At 39.0% G+C, this 25,717-nt stretch overlaps 1 protein-coding gene across 1 annotated transcript; it reads right to left on the bottom strand.

The window, feature by feature from the left end:
* Positions 1 to 22,029: 22,029 nt before the first annotated feature.
* On the bottom strand, positions 22,030 to 25,417 carry LOC117274341 (uncharacterized). Its single transcript, XM_070194647.1, has 7 exons — positions 25,280 to 25,417; positions 23,846 to 23,989; positions 23,693 to 23,743; positions 23,280 to 23,605; positions 22,798 to 22,936; positions 22,431 to 22,691; positions 22,030 to 22,245 (listed from the first exon to the last, which is right to left on the bottom strand). Exons 1-7 carry the CDS (start codon positions 25,415 to 25,417, stop codon positions 22,030 to 22,032), a joined length of 1,275 nt encoding a protein of 424 aa, XP_070050748.1.
* Between the last annotated feature and the right edge of the window lie 300 nt (positions 25,418 to 25,717).

Genomic DNA, 25,717 nt, shown 5'->3' with positions numbered 1-25,717 from the left:
TTTGGCACATATGGCCATGTTGAGAGGATTGGTTTGATATTGGAACGAGGTCTATTCCATACAAAAATTGGTATGTGATGATGTTGTGGCACGAGGTCTTTGCCGTGTGATTTTGATGATATTGTTGTTTTTATGGCACGAGATCTTTGTCGTACAGTTGTGATGGTATTGTTATTGTTATGGCACAATGTCTTTGCCGTGCGATTATTATTATGGCACGAGGTCTTTGCTGAGCGCTTACTGTTATGGCACGAGGTTTTGCCGCGCAGCATATGGATACGGATCCATCCCCTAGGGTCTCCATCTCATATTTCTCTCTTGATGGTCTAAATGCAGATTGTGGTACCTTAACTAATGTTGTTGATTCTGATGTGGAGGAGGGTAATGAGAGTTGAGTGTAAGGGTGTCACGACCCAAAAACCCAACCCGTCGTGATGGCGCCTAACGCACATGCTAGGCAAGCCGGACTTAACAATAATGAACCATAATAGTAGAAAAGACATAATTAACATAAGTGTAAACCTTAATATATCAAAATAACATCAAAACATGATAAATCCCCCAGAAGTGGTAAATAAAGAGCCATGAACTCTAAAACGAAAATACAAGTCTGAAAGCTAAATAGCAGTATTGTCTGAAATAAAGACAACAGACCAACTTTTCATGACCCAAAAATCCAACCAGTCATGATGGCGCCTAACGCACATGCTAGGCAAGCCGAACTTAACAATAATGAACCAAAATAGCAAAAAAGACAAAATTAACATAAGTCTAAACCTTAATATAGCAAAGTAATGTCAAAACATGATAAATCCCCGAGAACTAGTAAATACACAGTCATGAGCTCTTAAACGGAAATACAAGCCTGATAGCTAAATAGTAGTACTATCTGAAATAAAGACAACAATACAATATAGAAAGAGACACCAAGATTGCGGTCGAGAATGCAGCTCTACCTCGTCTCCTGGTGATCAACTCAGCTAGCAAGCTCTGCTATCGGTGATTGGGTCTGACACCCGGGTCTACACAATTAAGTGTAGAGTGTAGCATGAGTACAACCGGCCCCATTACATGATCAAGTCATAAAGCATATAAAGAATAATCCCGGTGTACACAGTTTATCAAGTACTATGTTCAGTTAATAATTCAGCATATAAAGATGATATACTAGTAAATCAGGTAAATAATCATGGAAATTGCAAGGAAAGATGAAATTCAATAACCAACAATCAAACAAAACCCTTCCTAAAAGGTGACTGCGTAGATTAGGTGCTCTTCAAAAGAATTATATTTGTATGTGAGATTTGAAAGTTCTATTTTTTTTTATGAATTATCTTATACTCTTACTTAGTTTCTTAATGGCATGAAATTATATTAAATAAATTATAACTCTATTATAAATTTATAATTACTAGAATATTTCATTACAAGTCTTTTGTTTTAATATTTTATAATTCTTTACTTAGTTTCCTAATTTCCGTTTAATTTTTAAGTTTATTAAATAAGTCAAAAAAGAATTTCCAATATTGTGCCAAACCACTTATCAGTTTTTCTCAATCCACGTGTATACCATCAAGAGAGAAACATGAGAGGGTAACCCTAGGGGAATGAATCCATATCCACACGGTGTATGGCATACTCACGTGCATTAATCATACTCCGCCCGGGGTGGTCATAGACTATATATCTTAATCTACCTGGCATGATCACAAGCTCAATTTCACGGATCACCCGGCATGGTCAGATGGATAACAACACAATCCGCCCGGCACGATCACAGGCATAACAACACAATCTGCCTGGCGTGGTCACGGGCATAACAACACAATCCACTCGGCGTGGTCAAAGGCATCCAGTCCGAATCATATCCCACAGAAGACAATATACAAGAATCCATGTATACTATAAATGAATATTAGATTCATGCTCCTGAACTAGTATAAATGACATGCTAATATGTATGTATGTGTAATGTGTGCTATCATAGCTCAAATCGGCAATTTCATCACTGACATATTAGAACAACATCAAGAACAACATATTATCTTTATTTTACAAAGAAAGAAAAGTTTGCAAAAAGATATAATTTTATTTAGTTTAGTTTAAGTTTAAGTGGGAGGTTTTAAGAATTAAATATTGAGTGTAGTAATTTTACCTTGCTTTTTTATTTACTTATTTAGCAGGAGTAGACTTTATTTTATTTATTATCAAAAAGAAAATCATCCAAAAAAGAAAAGTAAGAACCAATCACAATTTGCCACCTAGTAAGATTCTTCCATATCTTTTGTAATAAATTTCACATGCTCACACTACACAATGCACAACACACTCTTTTTTTTGCTTGCTCTCCAATTCACACCCCAAAAAATACTCTATAAAATAATACACACACCCACCTCACAAAAAACGAAGCAGAGAGACATTAGAGGGGAGATCGGAAAATAAACAAAAAGGGGCTGAAGAAAAAGAAGCCGGATCTCCTTTCTTCCTCACCTGGAAAATGATTTCCGTTTTCCTCATTTTAGCACTAAAAACAACAAGCAAAACAGCCTCTCCCCCCCCCCCCCCCATGAACCCCACTGAACAACCATGAAATCTGGACAATAAAACCCCATGTAAACCATCCAAAAACGTCACCCATCAACAACCAAAAACCAGCCATTAAACACTCTAAACTTCACCCAAAAATCAGCCTTGTAAAACCCTAAAACCCAGCTGGAAAATACTGCCCTCAAACCACCTAAAAAAAGCCCCTGTTTTCTGCTCAAAACGCAACAAGACATCCCTCGAAATCCACCCTAATCACCAACAAAAACAGCCCAAAAACGAGCTGGAGATTCACCACCAAATCCACCCAAAAACAACCACTAACACCACCTGAAATGACCCCAAATCAGCCACAAAAATCAACCAAAACGTCCTTGAAACAGCAGCTCAAACCGTTGCCAATTTCGCCGCGAAACAGCCCCCTAAAATCGGCGAGCTTAGAGGTCGCCAACGAGGTTCCGTTCGAGGTTTCTAATTCTAGTTTGAGTGTCTGTTCTATATTCCGCTCAAGGATTATTGTTTGGATTTTTCTCTTTTACTATACCCGTCGGAAAATTTCAGCAATAAAGGTCCATTTCTTGCTTTGTCTTTTACATTTTATCTTTCTCTATTTTGATAGCTTGATTCCCGTCTTGATAATTTCTGTCCCATTTCGGTGTCTCCAGTTTGATTACGTGATTAAAAGGCATGAAACAAATTTGTCTAAATGCTTTAAGTTTGTGTGCTTATATTTGAGATAAATAATTTGTTATTTGGTGATGGTATTAAATTATGATATGTTATGTGAATTAAGTTTTGAGATGCTTTTTGATAATGACCCATTAATTAAGAAGTGAGGTATTGGGCCATTTGAAATTGAGAGGGCCATGTGAGTTTGGTCGGCCATAATGATAATAGGTTTTGGGCTTTGATTCCATTGGGTCATTGATTGTTTAGGCAAAATTAAAGAATGGGCCCGGAGGTGGATCTTGAAACATAAGTAATTTGGGCCAAGTAATAGACCGTGTTAGCTAGCCTATTTACTCCTCAATAATTATTTATCCATAACTCATGTGTCCTCACAAGAGTCTCAAATTAATGTTGGAAAATAACTTATGAACACTCGTAGTTTACTTTAAGCGCGGTTATAATAAATCATCGTGACTATGGGTATGGTTCTCATGGCATGGTCACGATACGTAAATCCCAACTTAAGTGCGCATTTCACGCGACTTGACCACAACTTCAAATAATAATAATAATAAACAGGTTGTGAATCGTGGATACATTTCACGTGGCGCGGTTTGCAATGTGTATCCAAACGACAAGTGTACGCCATCGTAAGTTGTTCAAGAAATAATTCCATAAATACTAAAAAGCGATTTAAATACATAATTAAAAGCGGTCAAAGGTAAAATGCATAATAGGTTTAAAACCGGTAATAAATCAGATAATTAGGCCAAGTATTAATTGTTAAGCGACCGTGCTAAAATCACGAAATTCGGGAGTATCTCACACCTTCTTCCGGGTTAACAGAATTCCTTATCCGGTCTTTTGTGTTCGCGGACCATAAATAGAGTCAATTTTCTCGATTTGGAATTTTAAAATAAACTGGTGACTTGAACCACCATAATAATTTTTTCAAGTGGCGACTCTGAATTAAATAAACGAAACCCGGCTGAAACTGCCCCTAGACTATTGGAGTTGGTACAATAATACCCTCCGTCCATCTATTTTGCAAAAATTACCCTCACCGTTATCTTTTTCGGCCAGGGCCGGCTTAATGGCCAAGCAAGTAAAGCAATGGCTTAGGGCCTCTATTTGTGGGGGCCCAAAATTTTTCTAACCGTTATTATATTTTTCATTTTGTTTTTAAAGAATATTAATTATTTGAAAAAAAAATACAAGTTTTAAGGAAAGGGGTCGTTGGAGAACAATTAGAAAACGAATATATTTTTGGGATCCACTTCTTATTTGTATGTGAACATCCCACAATGTTACCTCATTTATGCACCATCATTATTATAAATGGGCCCATATTTTTTTATTTTTTTTTATCTTTCTCTGCCAAAAGTCTATTAACTTTTACTCTTCTATTGTTCTTTTGGCCTTCTATACATTTCAATCTCATTGAGTCACTATCACAAAATAAAAGAGTAGAAACACAAGTACCATCTTTTTTATTTGTTCTCAAATTTTTGTGGCGTTACATCAAGAATATTGAAGTAGCAAAAGTTTATCAAGTCATATATTTGTTGAATCAGGTTTGATTGTTCTATATCTTATTATTTACATCTTTTTTTAAAAAAAATTTTGATATATTTTCTTTGTAAGTATAGATTGTCTTTTTAGTTATTTATTAGAGTTTTAATATGTCAACTAGAAAATATGAATTCGAGTTTTAATAAATAAATTATTAAGAATTTCGCATCTCATAAAGCAAAGAAAATAAATTTCAAATAAAATTATGAGTTTTCTTCTACAACAAAAATCTTAGGGCCCCTCATTGAAGTTTTGCTTTAGGCCACAAATATCATTGAGCCGCCCCTATTTTCGGCTCAAGACTGCCCTTATGACTAACAAACCTGTTAGGTAAAAAAACTTAATTAATTTTTACGTGTCTTTGTCCCATTGGCCTAACTTAAAACTCACCTAAATTAAAATAACGGAAAAGGGTCAAAACTTACCCTAGACTATTGGAGTTGGTACAACTATACCCTCTGTCTCAAAACAAATCTCTCTCCCCCCTCCACCCCCCTCCATCCCCCCTCTAGCGTGTGTGCGTTCATATTCTTCTTCTTCTTCTTCTCATCCTTTTTTGACCTTGCACTCTATTTGAATAATCACTACAAACACCATTAAAGTTTTATTTTCAGACAATCAAAATTTTTAGTCAACAATACTTTACGTCATACAACTTTCACCCGAATATATGAACACTAACAGAGTGTTAATGGTAATGGTCATTGAGCATTTGCAATAATTTTCGTTGTATATTTCCTGACAACTCCGCATCCAATTTCGATTATACCAGAGTTTTATTTGGTCTCTGCTCGGACCTCGACCTTTTTCTTCTACATTAGCTCACCATAGTCTGAACATCCGATCATGTCCATAAATTAAGCTATTGTACGAGGATGCTCTTCAGGTTATATCAACACCGCCAATTTTTAAAAAGAGATAGTAAAATCAAGAGGAATATTTGAGATCCTATGCCTGAGAATATGAGAGAATACGACTTATTGAAGAATATAATTGTAATAAACACTTGATTGAGCTTATTGTATGAAGCAGTGAAGTGTAGTAAGAAAAATTGATGATGAATGGTATTTCTGTGATAGAAAAAAATAGGAGTATTGATGTGTATATTTAATAGAGAAAGAAATAGGAAGAGGAAGGTGATTCACTATAAGAGAAAGTTTTGTTTGCTTAGGAAAAAAATGGGTGTATGAGAGTTCTAGATATTGGAATATTTTTGAAAAGAAAGAGGAGAAAGAAACGGAAGAGGGAGAGGAAGAAGGAAAGACTAGGAAAAAGTATTTTTGTTTATGGGTCTTAGAATGTGGGTGGGTTTATTTTAATTTAGGTGAGTTTTAAGTTAGGCCAATGGGACGATGAAACGTGAAAATTAGTTAAGTTTTTTTTAACCTAACAGGGGTTTTAGTCGTAAGGCCAGTCTTGAGCCGAAAAGATAACGGTGAGGGTAATTTTTGTAGAATAGGTGGATGGAGGGTATTATTGTACCAACTCCAATAGTCTAGGGGCAGTTTTGATCCTTTTCCGTAAAATAAATAATCCATTTCGAATAATATCACTTTAATTGGAAAAACTCCAGTATTCTTCGAAAAAAGGAGATGTGACAGCTCTGACGACTCCGCTGGGGAATAAGAACCCAGAATCTCTGATTCAGGGTTCAGAATTCGAGCTTAGGATAACTGTTATGCTTGGCTTTCTTGTGATTGTCTGATATTACATGTTTGGGCCTAATGTGCCAATTGCCGCTCACTTACCACTTTGATATTGCCGTGAATTGTATATAAAACAGTTACGACACCCTTCTTCTCTATGAGTTTTCTAAATCTTCTGGGAAGCGTGCGCTTCACGTGGCTTCTTTTCTATTAGAGTCATACCCCTAATTTTAGAACGAGAATCAGATAAGTTGCAAAGCGAGTGAAGCTTTTGTATTCCAGGTACGCTGCCCCTGTCATGATCCAAAATCCACTATAGGTCGTGATAGCACCTAACACCGCCGTCGGGCAAGCCAACGATGATTGATCCACTTAATTACTCATTTTTATTCCTTCTGAAATCATAATCTCCATTAATTAAATATTATGAAATAGAATTTACAGGGTGAAACAATGATAATTACGTGAAATACCATACTAAACATCTAGTAGGAACCCCCAAAACCCGGTGTCACAAGTGCATGAGCATCAACTAAGAAATATGATAAAATACAACATCTGTCTGGAATATAAATTAGACAGGAGAATGTAAATAACTCTAATGGAAACTCTGTGTGCTGCAGACTCGTAACATAGGATGCAGCTCACCTAAGTCCCCGCAATAGCCGCGCCTCTGCGCCCACAAGACCACTAGACATATATGTACCTGCACAAAATGTACAGCAGGTGTAGCATGAGTACGTAAGACAACGTGTACCCAATAAATATCTAGTCTAACCTCGAAGAAGTAGTGACGAGGGGTCGACTACCACACTTACTATGGGCTAACAATAAAATACCGAAATTATAATTAAGCATGGATTATATAAATATATCTGAAAACTCAATAACAAAAAATAAATAAATAATTCTTTCACCGATAGTAAATCCCAAATTAATTTCTAACATTTAAAAAATTAATCTCTCAAGCCAATGAAACAATATCAATTATAATTGGACTCCAAGAATTATTACGCACGAATTATGCCGAGGTCGTACGGCCCGATCCAACATACAAATATATAAACTGTGCACTGCCGAGGGTTGAACGGCACGAACCATAGATGCATCTATCTGCTACCGAGGCATTCGGCCCGCTCCACGAGAAGAGAAAATACTTTATAAACAATCGATTCAAGATTATTAAGAGGCTAATATTCAAAGAAATACCAATTCTCATTAACGGTCAAGTGACCCGTCCAAAACTCAAGTAAATGAAGTTTAACCTTTTACAATTCCTTTATCAAGTTCCAATATGATTTAAGCAATTAAATTAACAAGTAGGGTGCAAACATCGCAAGTATAACATAATTTGGGTCCTAGACTACAAGGACATAAGCATAATTAGTAGTTACGTATGGACTCTCGTCACCTCATGCATACGCAACTCCCATAAATAGAAGCACATATTAAATCAATTCACCTATGGGGTTAATTCCTCTTACAAGGTTATAAAAGAGACTTACCTCGCTCCAAAGTTCCATAACCGGCTCCAAAGCTTTTCTAACAACTCAAACCGGCGTCAGTCGCTCCAAAACTAGTAAGTAAATGTGAAATTCCATGAACATATACTCTAATACTCATAATAAATCAATTTATAACAATTTTCAACTCCGCTCAAAAAATTGATAAAGTCACCCTCGGGCCCACGTGCCCGAATTCCGAAAATTTTTGAAGATAATCATTACCCATAACACTACGAACTCAAATATATGATTTATTCCCAATTCCATGTCCAATTTCGTGGTCAAAATCCAAAAATACCAATTTCTAGGTTTTCCTTCAAAATTCTAAATTTCTACAAATTCTCATGTCTAAATCCATATATAAACCTTGTATTTAACTCACAGCTAGTATAAATCACTTACCTCATGATTGACGACGAAAATGGTGCTCCAAAATCGCTCCTAGGTCGGCTTCCATGGAGGAAATGAGATAAAAATGGCCAAATCCCCGTCTTTAAAAGACACTGCCCAGTCCAACCTTCTTCGCAAATGCGGCACTGCCATCGCGTTCGCGATGCTAGCAAACTCAGGACCAAAGTTTCTTCTTCGCGAACGCTGCAAGACCCTCGCGTTCGCGAAGCACAACCTGCTTCAGCTCCCCATCTACTCTACGCGAACGCGAGACAGGCGAATGCGAAGCACTATTGCCCAACGTTTCGCGAACGCTACCCTCATATCGTGAACACGAAGAACAAAAAGGCCCCAGTCCAAATTCCTTCTTCGCGAACGCGTCTCACCCTCCGCGTTCGCGAAGGACAAAACCAGTACCAGCAAGCCAGCAACAGTAAATCATCCACACTTGGCTTGAAACCATCCCGAAATACACCCGAGGCCCCTGGGACACCATCCAATCACATCAACTAGTTCCAAAACATAACACAGACCTACTCGAGGCTTCAAATCATATCAAATAATATCAAAACTACGAATTGCGCATCGATTCAAGACTAATGAACTATTGAACTTCTAACTTCCACATCCGATGCCAGAACATATCAAATCACGTCCGATTGACCTCAAAATTTGCACACAAGTCACATTTGACATTACAGACCTACTCCAACTTCCGGAATCGGAATTCGAACCTGATATCAAAAAGTCCATTCCGGATCAAACTTCCCAAAAACCTCCAAATTCCAATTTTCGCCAAATGACCCCAAAATGATCTACAGACCTCCAAATCCACATCCAGACGCGCCCTTAAGACCAGAATCACCATACGGAGGCGTTTCTGAGGCTCTGAATTCCAAACGGTCATTGATAACATCAAAATACACTTCAACTCAAATTTATAAAATTCTTCCAAAAATGCTAACTTTCCATAATAAGCACCGAAATGCTCCTGGGTCACCCAAAACTCGATATGGATATACGCCTAAGTCTGAAATTATCATACGAACCTATTGAAACTTTTAAATCCTGATTTCGAGGTCATTTACTGAAAAGTCAAACTTTAGTCAACTCTTCCAACTTAAAGCTTCCGAAATGAGAATTTTCTTTCCAAATCAACTCCGAACTTTCCGAAATTCAATTCCGACCTCACGCACAAGTCATAATACCTGAAGTAAAGCTACACAAGGCCTCAAACCGCCGAACGACGCGCTATAACTCAAAATGACCGTTCGGGTCATTACATTCTCCCCCACTTAAACATACGTTTGTTCTCGAACGTGCTAAGAACTGCTCCGTAGTTGTCCAAAAGCACTGTTTAACACCTCGTGCACCCACCTGTGCTGCCACAACCCAGTTGAGTGTATTAGTTTGAAATACAAGATTTATATATGGATTTAGATATGAAAACTAGTAGAAATTTGAGATTTTGAAGAAAGACCTAGAACTTAGTATTTTGGATTGTTGCCACGAAATCTGGGCATGGAATTGGGAATAAATCATATATTTGAGTTCATAAGACTATGAGTAATAATTATCTTCAAAAATTTTCGGAATCCGGGCACGTGGGCCCGAGGGTGATTTTATCGACTTTTCGAAAAGAGTTGGGAATTGTTGTAAATAAGATTATAATGAGTATTAGAGTATATATTTATGGATTTGCTTACTTATTGACTAGTTTTGGAGCGTTGGGCATCGATTTAAGTTGATTGAATGGCTTAGGAGCCGGTTATGAAACTTTGAGCGAGGTAAGTCTTCTTTCTAACCTTGTAAGAGGGAATTAATCCCATAGGTGAATTAAATAAATGTTTGTACCTAATTGTGGGGGCTACGTGCGTACGAGGTGACGAGAGTTCGTACGTAGCTACTATTATGATATTGTCCGGGTAGTTTAAGACCCGTATCATGCTATACTTGGAATGTTTGTGCCCTTACTTGCTAATATAATCACTTAGCCATGATAGAAATTGATAAAAGAGTTGTATAAGGTTAAATTCACTTACATGAAGGTTTGTATGAGATACTTGACTGTAAATGAGAAACTTGTGTTTTCTTGAAAATAATTGTTATTTATGGATCGGGCCGAGTGCCTCGGTAGTAAATAGATGCATCTATGGTTCGCGCCATTCGACTCTCTAGCAGTGCATAGTTTAAATATTTATTGGATCGGGTCGTACGACCTCGGCATGATTTGTGCATGCTTGTATTGCTTGCCTTGAAATTTATAAATAATGATATTGCCTCCTCGGCCTGAGTTAAATTTTTAAATAATGGGAGATGAATTTGGAGATTTCTTAATTATGAAAGAACTGATTACTTACTTCAAAATATTGAGCTTTCAACCGTTCATATAATCCATACTTAATTGTATCATTCATATCCTATTTATAGCCCATAGTAAGTGTCGAAGTCGACCCCTCGTCATTAGTTCTTCGGGGTTAGGCGGGATACTTACTGGGTACGCGTTGATTTACGTACTCATACTACACTTGCTGCACATTTTGTGCAGGCAAACATATGTTTAGCAGCCTTGTGGGCGCAGAGGCGCGATTATGGCGGGAACTTAGGTGAGCTGCATTCTTTACGACGCACCGCAGCCAGCAGAGTCTCCTTCAAAGTATTGTATTTTTCTTTCCTGTCCAAATTTGTATTCCGGACAGTTATTGTATTTTATTTTAAATTTCTAGAAAAGGCTCATGCACTTGTGACACCGGGTTCTGGGATGATTATGAGATGTTCAATATTGGAATTGGAAACCTTGTTATTTATTCTGTAAATTCATCTTTTACTAGATAAATTGATGTAAATTTACGATTTCAAAAATATTAAAATGAGAATTTAATTAACTATTTAGTGTTGGATTGCCTGATAGTGGTGTCCGGTGCCATCACGACCTTTAACGTATTTTGGGTCGTGACAGTATGGTATCAGAGCACTAGGTTCATGTAGGTCTTACGAGTCATGAGCGAGTCTAGTAGAGTCTTGCGGATCGGTACAGAGACGTCTCTACTTATCTTCGAGAGGCTACATAACTGTTAGGAGCACTCCCCTTCTTTATTCCTCATCATGCGATTTGATTCCTTTGAGGCTTATGCCTTCATTTCTTTTCCATTCAATCTTATGCGACGTGAAGCGCTAGTTATATATCGGGAATTAAGGAATTGTAATGGTGCTACAGATGTGGTGCGGGATGTTTCTCCCTGCGTAGTTGATTGGACTATTGTCGTCGCCTTGTGGAAGGATATTCTATCATTTCAGCTCAGTAGCTGTACTTCTGAGAGCTTTGAGGCTATGCATAGGTTGCTATGATGCTCATGAGTAGCTATCGCATAGTATTGATGTGATGGTAGGATGCTTGCCTATGTCTCAAGGCAGTGAATGACTTGAAAGGAGGTTTACTCAGTGCATGGTTCAGAAATTCAGTATTTTATTTCCGACGGAGTAAAGGCAATCAAACCAAGAATGTTCAGACTTGGGTTGATAGAGTAGCAGGACTCGATATTTTCGAGTGTGGTGGAATCTTCGCCTGTGATATGGCGTCATCATCCTTGATTGGGTATAATGTGTTAAGTTCGCTGGTGTAATGGTTTCCTTCAATTCGCCTTGGGGCAGAGTATTATAAATGCTACAGAGAAAGCGGCTGTCAGAGGTCGCAGCATGAAGGGGTTCAGGATCGAATCGGCATTCCTGGTATTGATGGCTCGAGAAAGATGATTTTCAGAAAGGTTTAAAGTTGGTAGCAATCTATCAGTTCAAGTGCTACAGAGGTAGATTTTGATTTAAGGCAACAACTGGGCAGCGAAGAATGAGGAAGGGCATACGGGAGGTGCCTTGCGGTGGATAAACTTATAGAAGGCCAAGCGTGAGAAATAGGAGTCGGGTAGTTACTTAAAGGAGTGAGTTTGACCAAAATGGGAGAGTGGCAAAGTAGCATGTGGGTTCCGTGATAGGATAGATACACGCCTTGAGGAAAGTTTAGAGTGATTTGGGAATGATGGTGGATGGTGATTGGGTCTACGAACTTAATTTGAATATTGGCTGCTATATTGAGGAAGAATGGGTATGACAGGACGGAGTTGCTTGATATGAAGAACGATACAACATGACTTTGGATTGGAATTTATTGTCGCACCTTTAGTTAATGTCTTTGAGGAGTGAACGGACTTGTACAACTGGTGAATGAGCACGAGCTCAGGATGGGTTACTGATTTCGTAGTTATTGTACCTAGTGTAGTGGCATTGGATAATGTCGGCATGGAATTTCCACAGGTGGGTTATCTCTTCTAAGGAGGTTAGTGGTTGCGTGGTGTTGATGGGGCTGTCACGAAAGAATTCTACTGGTTATCCGGTAAGAGGTCGAATATGTAAATGTGGTTAGTGATTCAGAGTGTTCATGAAAGGTCAAATGGAAGGATTTCGAGGAATTTGGCGAGTTGGTTGTGCAAGATCAGTTCAATGACGAAGAAAGAATCTTGGCAGTTCTAGAGTTACGCAATGGTAGCTTCAAGCTAACTGGGAGAGTTCCACCGCCTACGGTTGGATTGCATGGTCGGCTAATTGTGAGATTTCTAGTTATCGGCATATTGATGGGTTATTACGACTAAGGAAAAAGAACATTAGTGATAATTTGAGCAAGCGATTTGAGGAATGTGTGCTATAGTTGGACTTATCGATTCATACTCAGGCTTTGGGAAGATTCAGGATTTTTGCTTCGTGAAGAGGTGAGTTACAAGGAAGATGATTCGGCCAGGTGCTTCCTTGAGAGGGTGCTCATGTGCTAGAAGATCCTTGGAGTTGATTATATTCGGGACCAAGTCATAATGGGTGACTCTCAATAACAGTCCTAGTGGATTCAAAAGTTAAGGTGTGGTGCCTAAGAATTTCTAGTCCATAGTATGGTTGAATATCGAGCTTCTGTAGCGGATTATGATAAAGGAGCTTGGAGTGTTCTGTGTTATCTTTGGTCTACGGGGTATCATGAGAGGAAGGGGAGTATGTAACTTTGGATTTATAGAAGAATCATTAGAATGGGTATATCAGTTGAAGACGCGATTATGTGCACAAGGAGGGCATGAAATGGTTCGTAGGTTTTGGGGAAAATGTGGTCTCGTGAAATGGGGTCACTCGGGATGAGTGCGGATTGAGTTTGTTATATTGATAAAGGAGTTGTTATTATTTCTAAGGAAGATCCAGAGTAAATTAGGAGAAGTCGGGTTTGGTTAGCAATGGTTGAATTGGCATAATGATGGCAATGATCAGTTCTGTCATTGTGTTGGGTTGTTCATGTCATTTATGACGGTACGTGCGAGGTTTGACGGTCGACGTAACCGATCTTATTTGGAGGCTTTCAAGTATTATGGCTTGTTATGTGCAGATGGATCCCGGAGGGGTTAATGGTAGTTTAGACCACTACTTGCGGTTAGTATTTTCTGCGAATATGAGGATTCAGTCACGTGTTGTGATGGTTCTCTTAGAATGAGTTAAGTAAAAGGTTTCTATGTGATGAAGTGTTTACCATATTAATAGTTCGGAAGTTAAGATGAAATTCTTGCACTCTTGCGCATTGGCATGATTAAGTGCAGTGATCGGCATAGGATTCAAAAGTTGAGGATCAAGGTTGCAGTTTGGTGTCGACAAGAATGTCAAGAGCTCGGATGAGCGGGAAATGATTCAGATGGTTAGAGTAAGCTGGTATTGTCTTTAGCGTCACCTGAGATCGGTGTCCTGTGCAAGAGGCTTTGAGTAGTGATTTCGAATTTTTGATTTGCTTTACAGCATTTGTGCGGCCGATGGTATGAATGTGCAGACTTGTTATCTGGTGCGGAAAGTCGTGGGAGCACGTTCCACGGGAAGATTGTATAAGTATGACATGTAGTCACTTGATTGATCGAAGATTGGAACCAAGTATGAAGATTACAGTATTATTGTTCATGTGAGAATTTAAGTTTGGAGGGCGCTCAATTCATTTAATTGTGGACTGTGGAGATTTGTTCCGGATATGATGGTTGTTTTTGTGTGTTATAGGGAAAAAGGGTTATTATGAACCCTTGAAATATTATTAGTCTAGTACGGTGCGATCCGAATCGGCATGAGGTCCGTGGATGGAACTAGATATGAATGTGGGCTTTATATCGGGCCGGTTGTGTTCATTTCAGCTTAGCGCTCCTTATGGAGGAGTATTCGGACGTTGGATATTATTTCATCGTCGGTTATTTCATGTAATACTATATTGTGCCGTGAGAGTTGTGAAATGACTTGATAAATTTCCTATGTGTTAAGGTTTCGCGTAGCGATGATGTTATGTGAGCAGGATGGCTCTCGAGATTCAGATCATATATCACACCTTAGTTGTGCTTGACTTTTGCAGCGTATGGCACTATCTGTCTCCCCAGGGATGGTATTATGCACTTAGTGTGCTCGTGGCCGATATTCGATTATTTTGTAATAATGAACATTCCAGCTCGGTAAGTATCTCCTTATATAGAGTTTATGTATGGATCGGGTGGCACGCCGCCATAGGCATGTTGTTTGGATCGGGTTGCGCGCCGCAACAATGTGATGCCGAGTACAGTTCCCTATATCTGTTCTAGTGTGTTTTATTTCTCATTTCCTGAGGAAGGTTCATAACGCCTTTTCGGTTATTTAATTAGTTACGCGGGTTGAGTAATTCTTTCTATAGTTCATTTTCCTTATGTATCACGTTCGAGTTTGTAGCTTATTGGCACATTGCGGCATCATATGAGACTTTTGGTCATGTGTGGGGTGGTTTGTTGCCTGAGCAGCTTATACTGGGTGAGACGAGATTTTTAGATCTGGGATTAATGCGATTGGATTATATAAAGTATATTAAAGAGCAAATACCATTATTTGGTTCATAATGGGGTGATGATACTAGTCAAAGGGAGAGATTCAATGATTTGTTGACTCTGCAGTTGGTTATGAATTTCTACACATCTCTTCCGTCATGGAGGTATTGCAAGAAATGGAACAAGACTTATATATGTCATGAGGTGCATTGTGAGCATCAGATTCGTAGAATTTCGGCTATTGTTATCAGAGGATATTATTATGGTCATGTGAGTTATGCAGTACATAGTGTGAATTCAGCAAAGGTATGCAATCATGTATCAGTGTATCGTGTAGTGATTGACGCGGTGTTCTTATGATGGGAACAGGCCTGGCAGAGAATTCCGGATGTTGGAATTGGACTCTAAGGCTTATTTGGCTAAGTAAAAAGGGAGAATCTTCAGATTGGCTCGAGCTAGTGTTCTCAACTGAGTTATGGCAGCACGGGTAAGTGCACGAGGTATTAAACAATGATTTCGGATAACCCCAGAGCAGTTCTTAGCACGTTCGAGGACGAACGTATGTTTTAGTGGGAGAGAATGTAACGACCCGACCGGTCGTTTTGAGCTCTAGCGCGTCGTTCAGCAGTTTAAGGATATGAAAAACATCACTTCAGGTATTATGACTGGTACGCGTGGTCGGAATTGAAATTTCGGAAGTTCAGAGTTGATTTGAAAAGAAAACTCTCATTTCGGAAGCTTTAAGTTGGAAGAATTGACTAAGGTTGCATTTTTGAGTAAACGATCTCGGAATCTGGATTTGAAGGTTCCAACAAGTTCGTATGATGAATTCGGATTTGGGCGTATGTCCGGATCGGGTTTTGGATGACCCGGGAGCGTTTCGGCGCCTATTGTGGAAGTTGACATTTTGGAAGAATTTCATAAATTTGGATTGAAATGCATTTCAATATTATCAATGTCCGTTTGGGATTCTGAGTTTGGGAATAGCTCTGTATGGTGATTCTGGTATTGAGAGCGCGTCCGAAAGTGGATTTGGAGGTCCGTAGGTCATTTTGGAGTCATTTGGCTAAAGCTAGAAATTTGAAGGATTTTGAGAAGTTTGAGTGGAAGTGAACTTTTTGATATCGGGGTCGGAATCCGATTCTGGAAGTTGGAGTAGGTCCGTAATGTAGAATGTGACTTGTGTGCAAAATTTGAGGTCAATCGGACGTGATTTGATAGGTTTCGGTATCGAATTTAGAAGTTGAAATTTTAAAGTGCATAAAGCTTAAATTGAGTTGCGATCCATTATTTCGATGTTATTTGATATGATTTGAAGGCTCGACTAAGTTCGTAATGTATTTTTGAATGTGTTTGCATAATTGGTTGAGGTCCCGAGGGCCTCGTGTGTGTCTCGGATCGAGTTCGGACGAATATTGGACTTTGAGGAATTGCTGGTTTTTGTGCATCAGGTTTTGAGTAATTGGTTGAGGTCCCGAGGGCCTCTTCCATGATAGCGAAGAAAGTGCCGCGATCGTGAAAGGTTAAGTAGACTGGTGCAATTTTTACTCTACGTGATCGCGTATAATGGTTCGCGTTCACGGAGGGTCGAGCGGGAGATTATTCGCGTTCGCGTCGGGGCTATGGCGAACGCGCAGTGTTAATGGGGTTGGCCCATTTGGTGAAAGTTGTTCTATGCAATCGCGTTCTGGGCATCGTGTTCGCGAAAGGGAAGCTTTAAGCAGCTATTGATTAGCCTTCACGATTGCGAGTGGATTTCCGCGATCGCGAAGGGGAAAGACCTGGGCAGTGTTCTTTTAAAATCGAGGTTTTGGCTCATTTGCACTTCATTTCCTCCATGGGAGCCGGTATTGGAGCGATTTTGGAGCTCCATCTTCATCATCTATGTCAAGGTAAGTGATTCCCACCTATTTCAAGTTAAATACAAGGTTTATATACGGATTTAGATATGAAAACTACTAGAAATTTGAGATTTTGAAGAAAGACCTAGAACTTGGTATTTTGGATTTTTGCCACGAAATTTGGGCATGAAATTTGGAATAAATCATATATTTAAGTTCATAAGACTATGGGTAATAATTATCTTCGAAAATTTTTGGAATCCGGGCACGTAGGCCCGAGGGTGATTTTATCGACTTTTCGAACGGAGTTGGGAATTGTTATAAATAGGATTATAATGAGTATTAGAGTATATATTTATGGATTTGCTTACTTATTGACTAGTTTTGGAGCGTTGGGCATCGATTTGAGCTGATTGAATGGCTTGGGAGCCGGTTATGAAACTTCAGAGCGAGGTAGGTCTTATTTCTAATATTGTATGAGGTAATTAAACCCATAGGTGAATTAAATAAATGTTTGTACCTAATTGTGGGGCTACGTGCGTACGAGTTAACGAGAGTCCGTATGTAGCTACTATTATGCTATTGTCCGGGTAGTTTAGGACCCGTATCATGCTATACTTGGAATGTTTGTTCCCTTACTTGCTATTATAATCACTTAGTTATGATAGAAATTGATAAAAGAATTGTATAATGTTAAATTCACTTACTTGAAGGTTTGTATGAGATACTTGACTGTAAATGAGAAATTTGTGTTTTCTTGAAAATAATTATTATTTGTGGATCGGGCCGAGCTGCTCGGTAGTAAATAGATGCATCTATGGTTCGCGCCATTCGACCCTCTGGCAGTACACAGTTTAAATGTTTGTTGGATCGGGCCATACGACTTCGGCATGATTTACGCATGCTTGTATTGCTTGCCTTGAAATTTTTAAGTAATGATATTGCCTCCTCGGCCTGAGTTAAATTGTTAAATAATGGGAGATGAATTTAGAGATTTCTTAATTATGATAGAACTGCTTACTTAGTTCAAAATATTAAGCTTGCAACCGTTCATATAATCCATACTTAATTATATCATTGATATCCTATTTATAGCCCATAGAAATTATCGAAGTCGACCCCTCGTCACTACTTCTTCGGGGTTAGGCGGAATACTTACTGGGTACGCATTGATTTACGTACTCATACTGCACGTGCTGCACATTTTGTGCGGGCACACATATGTTAAGCAGCCTTGTGGGCGCAGAGGCGCGATTATGGCGGGGACTTAGGTGAGTAGCATTCTATACGACGCACCGCAGCCAGCAGAGTCTCCTTCAGAGTATTGTATTTTTTTTTCCTGTCCAAATTTATATTTCGGACAGTTATTGTATTTTATTTTAAATTTTTAGAAAAGGCTTATGCACTTGTGATACCGGGTTCTGGGATGATTATGGGATGTTCAATATTGGAATTGGAAACATTGTTATTTATTCTGTAAATTCATTTTTTACTAGATAAATTGAAGTAAATTTACGATTTCAAAAATCTTAAAACGAGAATTTAATTAACTATTTAGTGTTGGTTTGCTTGACAGTGATATCCGGCGCCATCACGACCTTTAACGAATTTTGGGTCGTGACACCAACGATAGCTGACAAGTAATGAAAAGACCCTCTTGAAAGAAATATGACATGATGAAAAAAAGAGAATGGAAAAAAAATTGCTTTGAAAAAAAAATGAAATTTTCTTGATATGAGGGAAATACTTGTGAACTAATTGATGAAGAGAGTGCTGAAAAATAAAATTAAGAGATGAAAATAATGGGTGATGAAATCTAAACGTGCAAAGTGCTTAGGGAAGTGTAAGTCACTATTATATAGTTCTCCTACCCATCCCCTAGCCAACATTACAACCCGTTAAAATCCTATTTGATTCTATTCGAGCACACTTAATTAGTAGAGATGTACATAATGGACAAGCCTATGGTTCTTTGTGCATACATGTGAATTTATTTGTGAGTGCGACAATTGTTCTTTGATGTTAAGTCCTTAAATTATATTCATTCTTTAATTTGAATGTATGGACTATTTATTTTTGTGAGGGCACTGGTTTTATGATAGATAGGTGATGTTATTAGCTTTAGTTGACAGAATAGGTGAGCGAGCTTAAATTTGGTGAAGTAGAGTCCCTCTCTGAGGTTAGGAAGTTAGAAGTTTATTGTTTGTTTGTGATTTGTATATCTTATACGATGAATAAGAAGTGTATATTTGATGATTTGAGTTACTATAGGACCTAATTGTTAGTATCAACCGAAGTGGTGGCATTTCTAGGCTTGATTTATTGAGAGTGGTTTTAATGCTTACTCGAGGATGAGCAATAGTTTAAGTGTGGGGTTGAGATGTTCAGCCAAAAATGCATATATTTAACTGTTGTTGCCTCATATTCTAATACTTTTAATCATTTATTGAGTACTAATTGTATTACTTTATGCTTAATATTATATTTTAATTGTGTAAGATTGAAGCGGTGTGAAGATGAAGAGATTTGGAGCAAAATTAAATAAAATGCGGAAACAAAGAAAGGAAATTAAACGAATAAAAAAATAAAGAGACAAGTGGGGACACCTTTTGGTGTTTGTCCCCCAAGTGGATGACAAAAGAATAAGAGATGCAAAGAAAAAAAGCAGCAGGAATTGAGATGAAAAGCGTACAAGTATCTGCGTCAGGGTCAGCGCGTTGCGCTTCCCTGGACGGCGGAGACTTTTACTACTACGCTCGGGACAAGGTTATTTCGGTCCTACATAGTCACAACTTGTATAAAAAGGGTCCTAAACCTAAGTTGGAGGGGATCTAACATATATTTGGGAAGAGAACACGTCACTTTGGAGGGGAGAACATACACCGTGCTTGGAGGAGGCTTTCAAGTAGTTTTTCTTCTCTTCTCTTTCTTTAATTTCATAGTGTATGAGTTCTAGAGTTTTGGGTGACACATGAACGTTGTAGTTGAAGCTTGAATTATTTTTATTATTTTATGATATTGGTTTATTTATTCAATCTTACGCTTAATTATTTGATTGCTTAATCACTAATTGAATACTACCTACGAATCTAAGATTGAAATAGAAAGAGGGAATTCTAGATTGCATATAAGATTGAGTAAAGCAAGTTCTTGAACTCGAGCATCAGGAACAGATTTGCGGTTAGAATAGGGATATACCTAATCGCCTTACTTGGTTATTATACGGAAATTATTAGTGCGTTTTTTTAATCCTAATTCCATAGGAACATAGGCGTTAGGTTAGCTTGAATAGGCGAGTAGTAATTCGGGAGAACACTACGAGTAATATTAACCATGTCAATCAATAAACCCGATAAATTTATTAGGACTCAATAGGATTGTTAGCTAACTTATAGCTCTAGAATATCGTTTCTCATCGAATCCGTCTTTACTATTGCCGACTTGTTTTCTTTAATTTCTTGGTTTTTGACTCTAGATTAGTTGTAGTTAATAATCTTCAGAAAATCGATTGAATAGATTGATTGTCTTGTTTAATTTAGTGGATAGTTAATGACAAGTCCTTGTAGGTATGATATCTGGACTTACAATCCTATATTACTTGTACGACCACGTATATTTGCATGCGTTTGGGAGAAACAACATGTTTTATCCAAATTTGACGCCGAATCAAGGTTCAAATCTCTATTTTTCACTCTCCCAAAACGATGGTTAAAATTCCCAAATTTCACTTTTAAATACCATAATTTATATGTAATAATCCACGGGTAAACAAGATATAATGTTAAAATCAAGTAAAAAAAACACTTATCCTCTTTCTTTATGTGAAACTACCCTTCCAAAATTGCCCCTCTCCAAGTCTAGGGCTCAAAATATAAAATAAGAGTCTGTCCCAAAATACAAGTCTTTAAAAATCTGCCCAGTGATACCTTTCACGAATGCAGCTCAAGCCTCGCGTTTGCAAAGCACAACTAGCTCCAACCCTGAAATAATTCTTCGTGAAGGCGGGCCCCCAGTCCACGAACGCGGAGCACATATTCCCACTATCCTACGCTAATGTGATTGCCTTCACGTGAATGCGAAGCAGAAAAGCCTGCCAACCTCCAACCTACCTTCCTCAATGCGAACGCAATGCCTAGGTCATGAACGCAAAGGCCACTGATCACCAAAGCATCGCGAATGCGTAGAATAAAAATTTCTCTGTTCTAATTAAGCCTTCGCGATCGCAAGACCTGCTCTGCGATCGTGAAGCAAACCAGAAACCAGCAAGCTTCAGCTATCCAACCAAGCTTAGATAACCTGAAACCCATTTGAAACTCACTCGAGGTCCCCCAGACCCCGTCCAATCACACCAAGTCCTAAAATGTAATACGAACCTACTTGATGTCTCAAATTACACAAACATCAAAACTACTAATCGCACTTAAATTCAAGCTTAATGAACTAATCAATTTCTAACTTTCAAAACTTATGCCGAAACACTTTTAACCAACTTGGAATCACCCCATATATGTTTCACACAAGTTACAAATAATATAATGAACCTATTCCAACTTCTAGAACAACAATCCTACCCTGATAGACTTGAAGTCAACTCACAGTCAAATTTATGAACTATCCAAACCATCAAAATTTTCAACTTTCACCAATTAGAGCCAAATCAACCTAGGAACGTCCAAATCCAATTTCGGACATATGTCTAAGTCCAAAATCACCACACGAACTTATTGAAATCATCAAAACACCATTACGAGATCTTTTACACAAAATTCAAAACTTCGTGAACTCTTATAACCTAAGCTTCTAACCTTGGAATTAAGTATTCGAATTCACTCCAAAACCTTTCCGAAACTAATCCAACCATCCCCGCAAGTCACATAACAACAAATGCACATACGAAAAGCATTGAATAGGGGAATGGGGGCTAAAATACACAAAATGACTGGCTGAGTCGTTACATTCTTCCCTTTTTAAACAAACGTTCATCCTCAAGCGAGTCTATAACTATACTTGGGATTTAAAAAAGGTAAGGATATTTGCTCTGCATATTATGCTCGTCCTCCCATGTTTCCTCCTCGAACGGTTGATCTCTCCACTGAACCTTTACTGATGCAATATTCTTTGACCTTAGCTTCCGAGCCTGCCTATCCAAGATGGTCACTGGATCCTCATCATAAGTCAAGTCTTTGTCCAAATTCCCCGAGCTAAAATCCAATACATGTGACGAATCCTCCTAATACTTCCGAAGCATGTAAATATGAAACACCGGATAAACTCCCAATATACTGAGAAAGAAAATTTGTAGGAAAGCTCACCAACTCTTTCCAATATCTCGAATGGACTAATATAACGAGGGATCAACTTTTCCTTCTTTCTGAATCTCATCACACCCTTCATAGGCGAAACTCAAAGAACAACCTTCTCGCCATCCATGAAAGCCACATCACGAGCCTTCCTATCAGTATAACTCTTCTTCCTGGATTGAGCTATGTGAAGCCTCTCCTGAATTAATTTCACCGTCTCCAAAGCATCACGAACTAAATCTATGACCAATAGCCTAGACTTACCCGTCTCAAACCAACCAACCAGAGACCGACATCGCCTCCCATATAAGGCCTCATACGAATCAATCAGAATACTTGATTGTTTCTCAATAGGGTGCAATAGATGAAAATCCCTCTATGAAGAGATGGTAATAACCAGCCAAATCCAAGAAGCTCCTAATCTCTGTAGTGGCAAAAGGTCTGGGCCAACTCTAAACTGCCTTAATCTTCTTCGGGTCCACCTCATTCCCATCACTAGATATCACATGACCCAAGAAAGCCACTGAGTCTAACCAAAACTCGCACTTGGAGAACTTAGCATATAGCTTCTTCTCCCTCAAAGTTTGGAGCACGAGTCCCAAATACTGCTCATGGTCCTCCCTAGTACGGGAATACAATAATATATCATCAATGAACACAATGACTAAAGAATCCAAATAGACTGAAAAACAATATTCATCGAATGCATGAAGGTTGTTGGGGCATTAGTCAGCCCGAACGACATCATCAATAACTCATAATGTCCATAACGAGTCCGGAAAGCAGTCTTAGGGATGTTTGAAGCTCTGATCTTCAAGTGATGATATCCCAAACACAAATCAATCTTCGAGAATACCTGGTACCCTGAAACTGATCAAATTAGTCATCAATGTGCGATAGTGGATACTTGTTCTTGATGGTGATTTTGTTTAGCTACCGATAGTGAATACATATTCTCATAGACCTATTATTCTTCTTAACAAACAACATCGGCGCACCACAAGGTGAAACACTAGGCCTTATTAACCCTTTATCTAGAAACTCTTGCAATTTTTCCTTAAATTCCTTCAACTCTACTGGAGCCATATGATACTGAGGAATAAAGATAGGTTGTGTGCCCGGTACAAAATTAATGCCGAAATCAATATCCCTGTCGGGTAGCATGCCCGATAGGTCTGCTGGGAACACATCGAAAAACTCCCTCATTACTAGAACAGGATCAACAATAAGAGTATCAACACTAAAATCTCTGACAGAATCCAAATACGCCAAACATCCCTTCTCAACAATCTGTTAATCCTTTAAGAATGAAATCACTCTACTAGGAGTGAAACCAAGAGAACCCTTCGACTCCAACCTCGGAAACCCCAACATCACCAACGCCATGGTCTTAGCATGACAATCAAGAATAACATGGTACGGAGATATCTAATCCATACCCAAGATCACATCAAAATACACCATATCTAACAATAAGAAGTTTTCCCTGATCTCTAAACCACAAGTAGTGACCACACACGACCGATAAACTTGATCTGTCATAATAGAATCACCAACAGGTGTAGCCACATGCACAGGATCATCAAGAAAACCACGAAGCATGTCCAAATAAGAAGCAAAGTATGATAACAGATATGAATAAGTAGAACCAGTATCAAACAATAGCGAAGCATCCTTGTGGCACACAAAAATAATAACTATAATCACTGCATCAGAAGAGACAACCTTGGTACTACTTGGGAACGCATAACACTTGGCATGACCTCCACTAGTCTAAGCTCCCCCTATAGGACGGCCACATCGTTAATGACATTTACCCCAAGCTGGCTGAGAGAGTGGTGTAGCAATTGGTATAGGAATCATAGTCTGATCTCCTTGTTGCACTGGACCTCTGCGATGATTGGGGAAATACTTCCTAACATGGCCCAACTCCCCACACTCATAGCAACTTTTGACTGGAAATAACTGTAAAGCCTAAGTCAAACCTTTTGAACCAAAATAGTCTATACAAAAACCTGGTACCGATGAACCCTGAACTGATGGAGTGCGGTAAGAGCTCTAATCTAGGGATGTGCTGAATGAAGACTGCAATGAAGCTCCTCGGATGGGTGGTGGTGAATGATAAACTGCCCAGCTAGACTGGCCTCTCACAAATCAACTTCGACCTCCAGATGAGGCACCGCTGAAACTACCTGAATATCGGGATTTCCTTACCCAGCATCATCTTTCTAGTCTCGATGTGGATACGCTCCACATGACGCGCTATCTCAACCACCTAATGAAATGAAGTCCTGGTCTCGGTCTTTCTAGCCATAGCAAGGAAAATACTAGGGTGAAGACCCTCAATGAATCTCATCAATCTCTCCTCCTTAGTGGGAACCAAATCAATAACATGACGAGACAAAAATTGCCTCCTCAGATCCTCTCTGCTGGTGCGTGGCACAAAATGCTCTAAGAAGACTAGAGAATTGAGCCCATGTGAGAGGAGGTGATCCTGCTAGTCGACCCATGTCATAAACTTGTCACCACCTCTTAGCCGGACCTTGCATCTGGAAGGTGGTGAAGTAAACTTCATTGGACTCAACTACTCCCAAATTGCACCGAATCTCATGGCAATGATCTAAGAATCCCTAGGCATTCTCGGAAGGCATATCACTGAAGTGAGGGGGATGCAACTTGATGAACTTATCTAACCTATTCAGCTCATCATCAGACATCACGGGCCTATCCTTAAGTTGCGCGACAATATTAAGATGAACTCCCCAACCGGTAACACTGTAGGAGTCTGATAACCATGTGCCACCTACTCTAGGTACAGGTAGCTGGAGTCTGCGCTCAGCCCCCTACCTCGAAAGTAGCTAGCATAGTAGAATATACCCTAACCCAAGATAAACATTTGAACAAACCAACCATGTGAATTAAGGCATCCTGAATAGCTGGTCAAACAAATAAGCCCTGGGGAACCTGAGCTGGTACCTCCTGCTCCACATAATCATGCACCTGCTCTTCAACAGGAACTACCGGTGGCTCAACAGCAGTTGCACAAGCAGGGGCTCTAGCTATGGTATGTGATCCGCCCCTACCTCTGCCTCGACCCCTCATAGCCCTAGCCAGGGGTACGAGAGCTTGCTCAACGCACCTGATGATTGAGTACTCAGCACTTATGAGAAAATAGAAAAATAAAGGATTTAAGGATAAAAACCCGCAAAATGGAGAATGAAAGAAAATAAAGTTTCCTAACAATCCTGCAGCCTCTGAAAGATAAGTACAAACGTCCCCTTGTTTATCCGCAAGACTCTAATAGACTTGATCATGACTCGTGATACATAAGTAACCTAGTGCTCTGATACCAACTTGTCACAACCCAAACTCCCATCGGAGTCGTGATGGTGCCTAATACCT

Source organism: Nicotiana tomentosiformis, chromosome 2, assembly GCF_000390325.3.
Source record: "Nicotiana tomentosiformis chromosome 2, ASM39032v3, whole genome shotgun sequence".
Classification (NCBI taxonomy): Eukaryota; Viridiplantae; Streptophyta; class Magnoliopsida; order Solanales; family Solanaceae; genus Nicotiana; species Nicotiana tomentosiformis.
The sequence above is the reverse complement of the archived record's forward strand: the minus strand, read 5'-3'. Positions and strand labels throughout refer to the sequence as shown.

Excerpts from the sequence above, each read along its gene's own strand:
- LOC117274341 (XM_070194647.1), bottom strand. The coding sequence starts at position 25,417 with ATGAGGGGTCGAGGCAGAGGTAGGGGCGGATCACATACCATAGCTAGA. Across the intron at positions 23,990-25,279 it reads AGCAGGAGGTACCAGCTCAG|GATGCTTCGCTATTGTTTGA; the intron begins GTTCCCCAGGGC and ends GTGTGCCACAAG. Across the intron at positions 22,937-23,279 it reads TTTGTTAAGAAGAATAATAG|GGAGGACCATGAGCAGTATT; the intron begins GTCTATGAGAAT and ends TTCCCGTACTAG.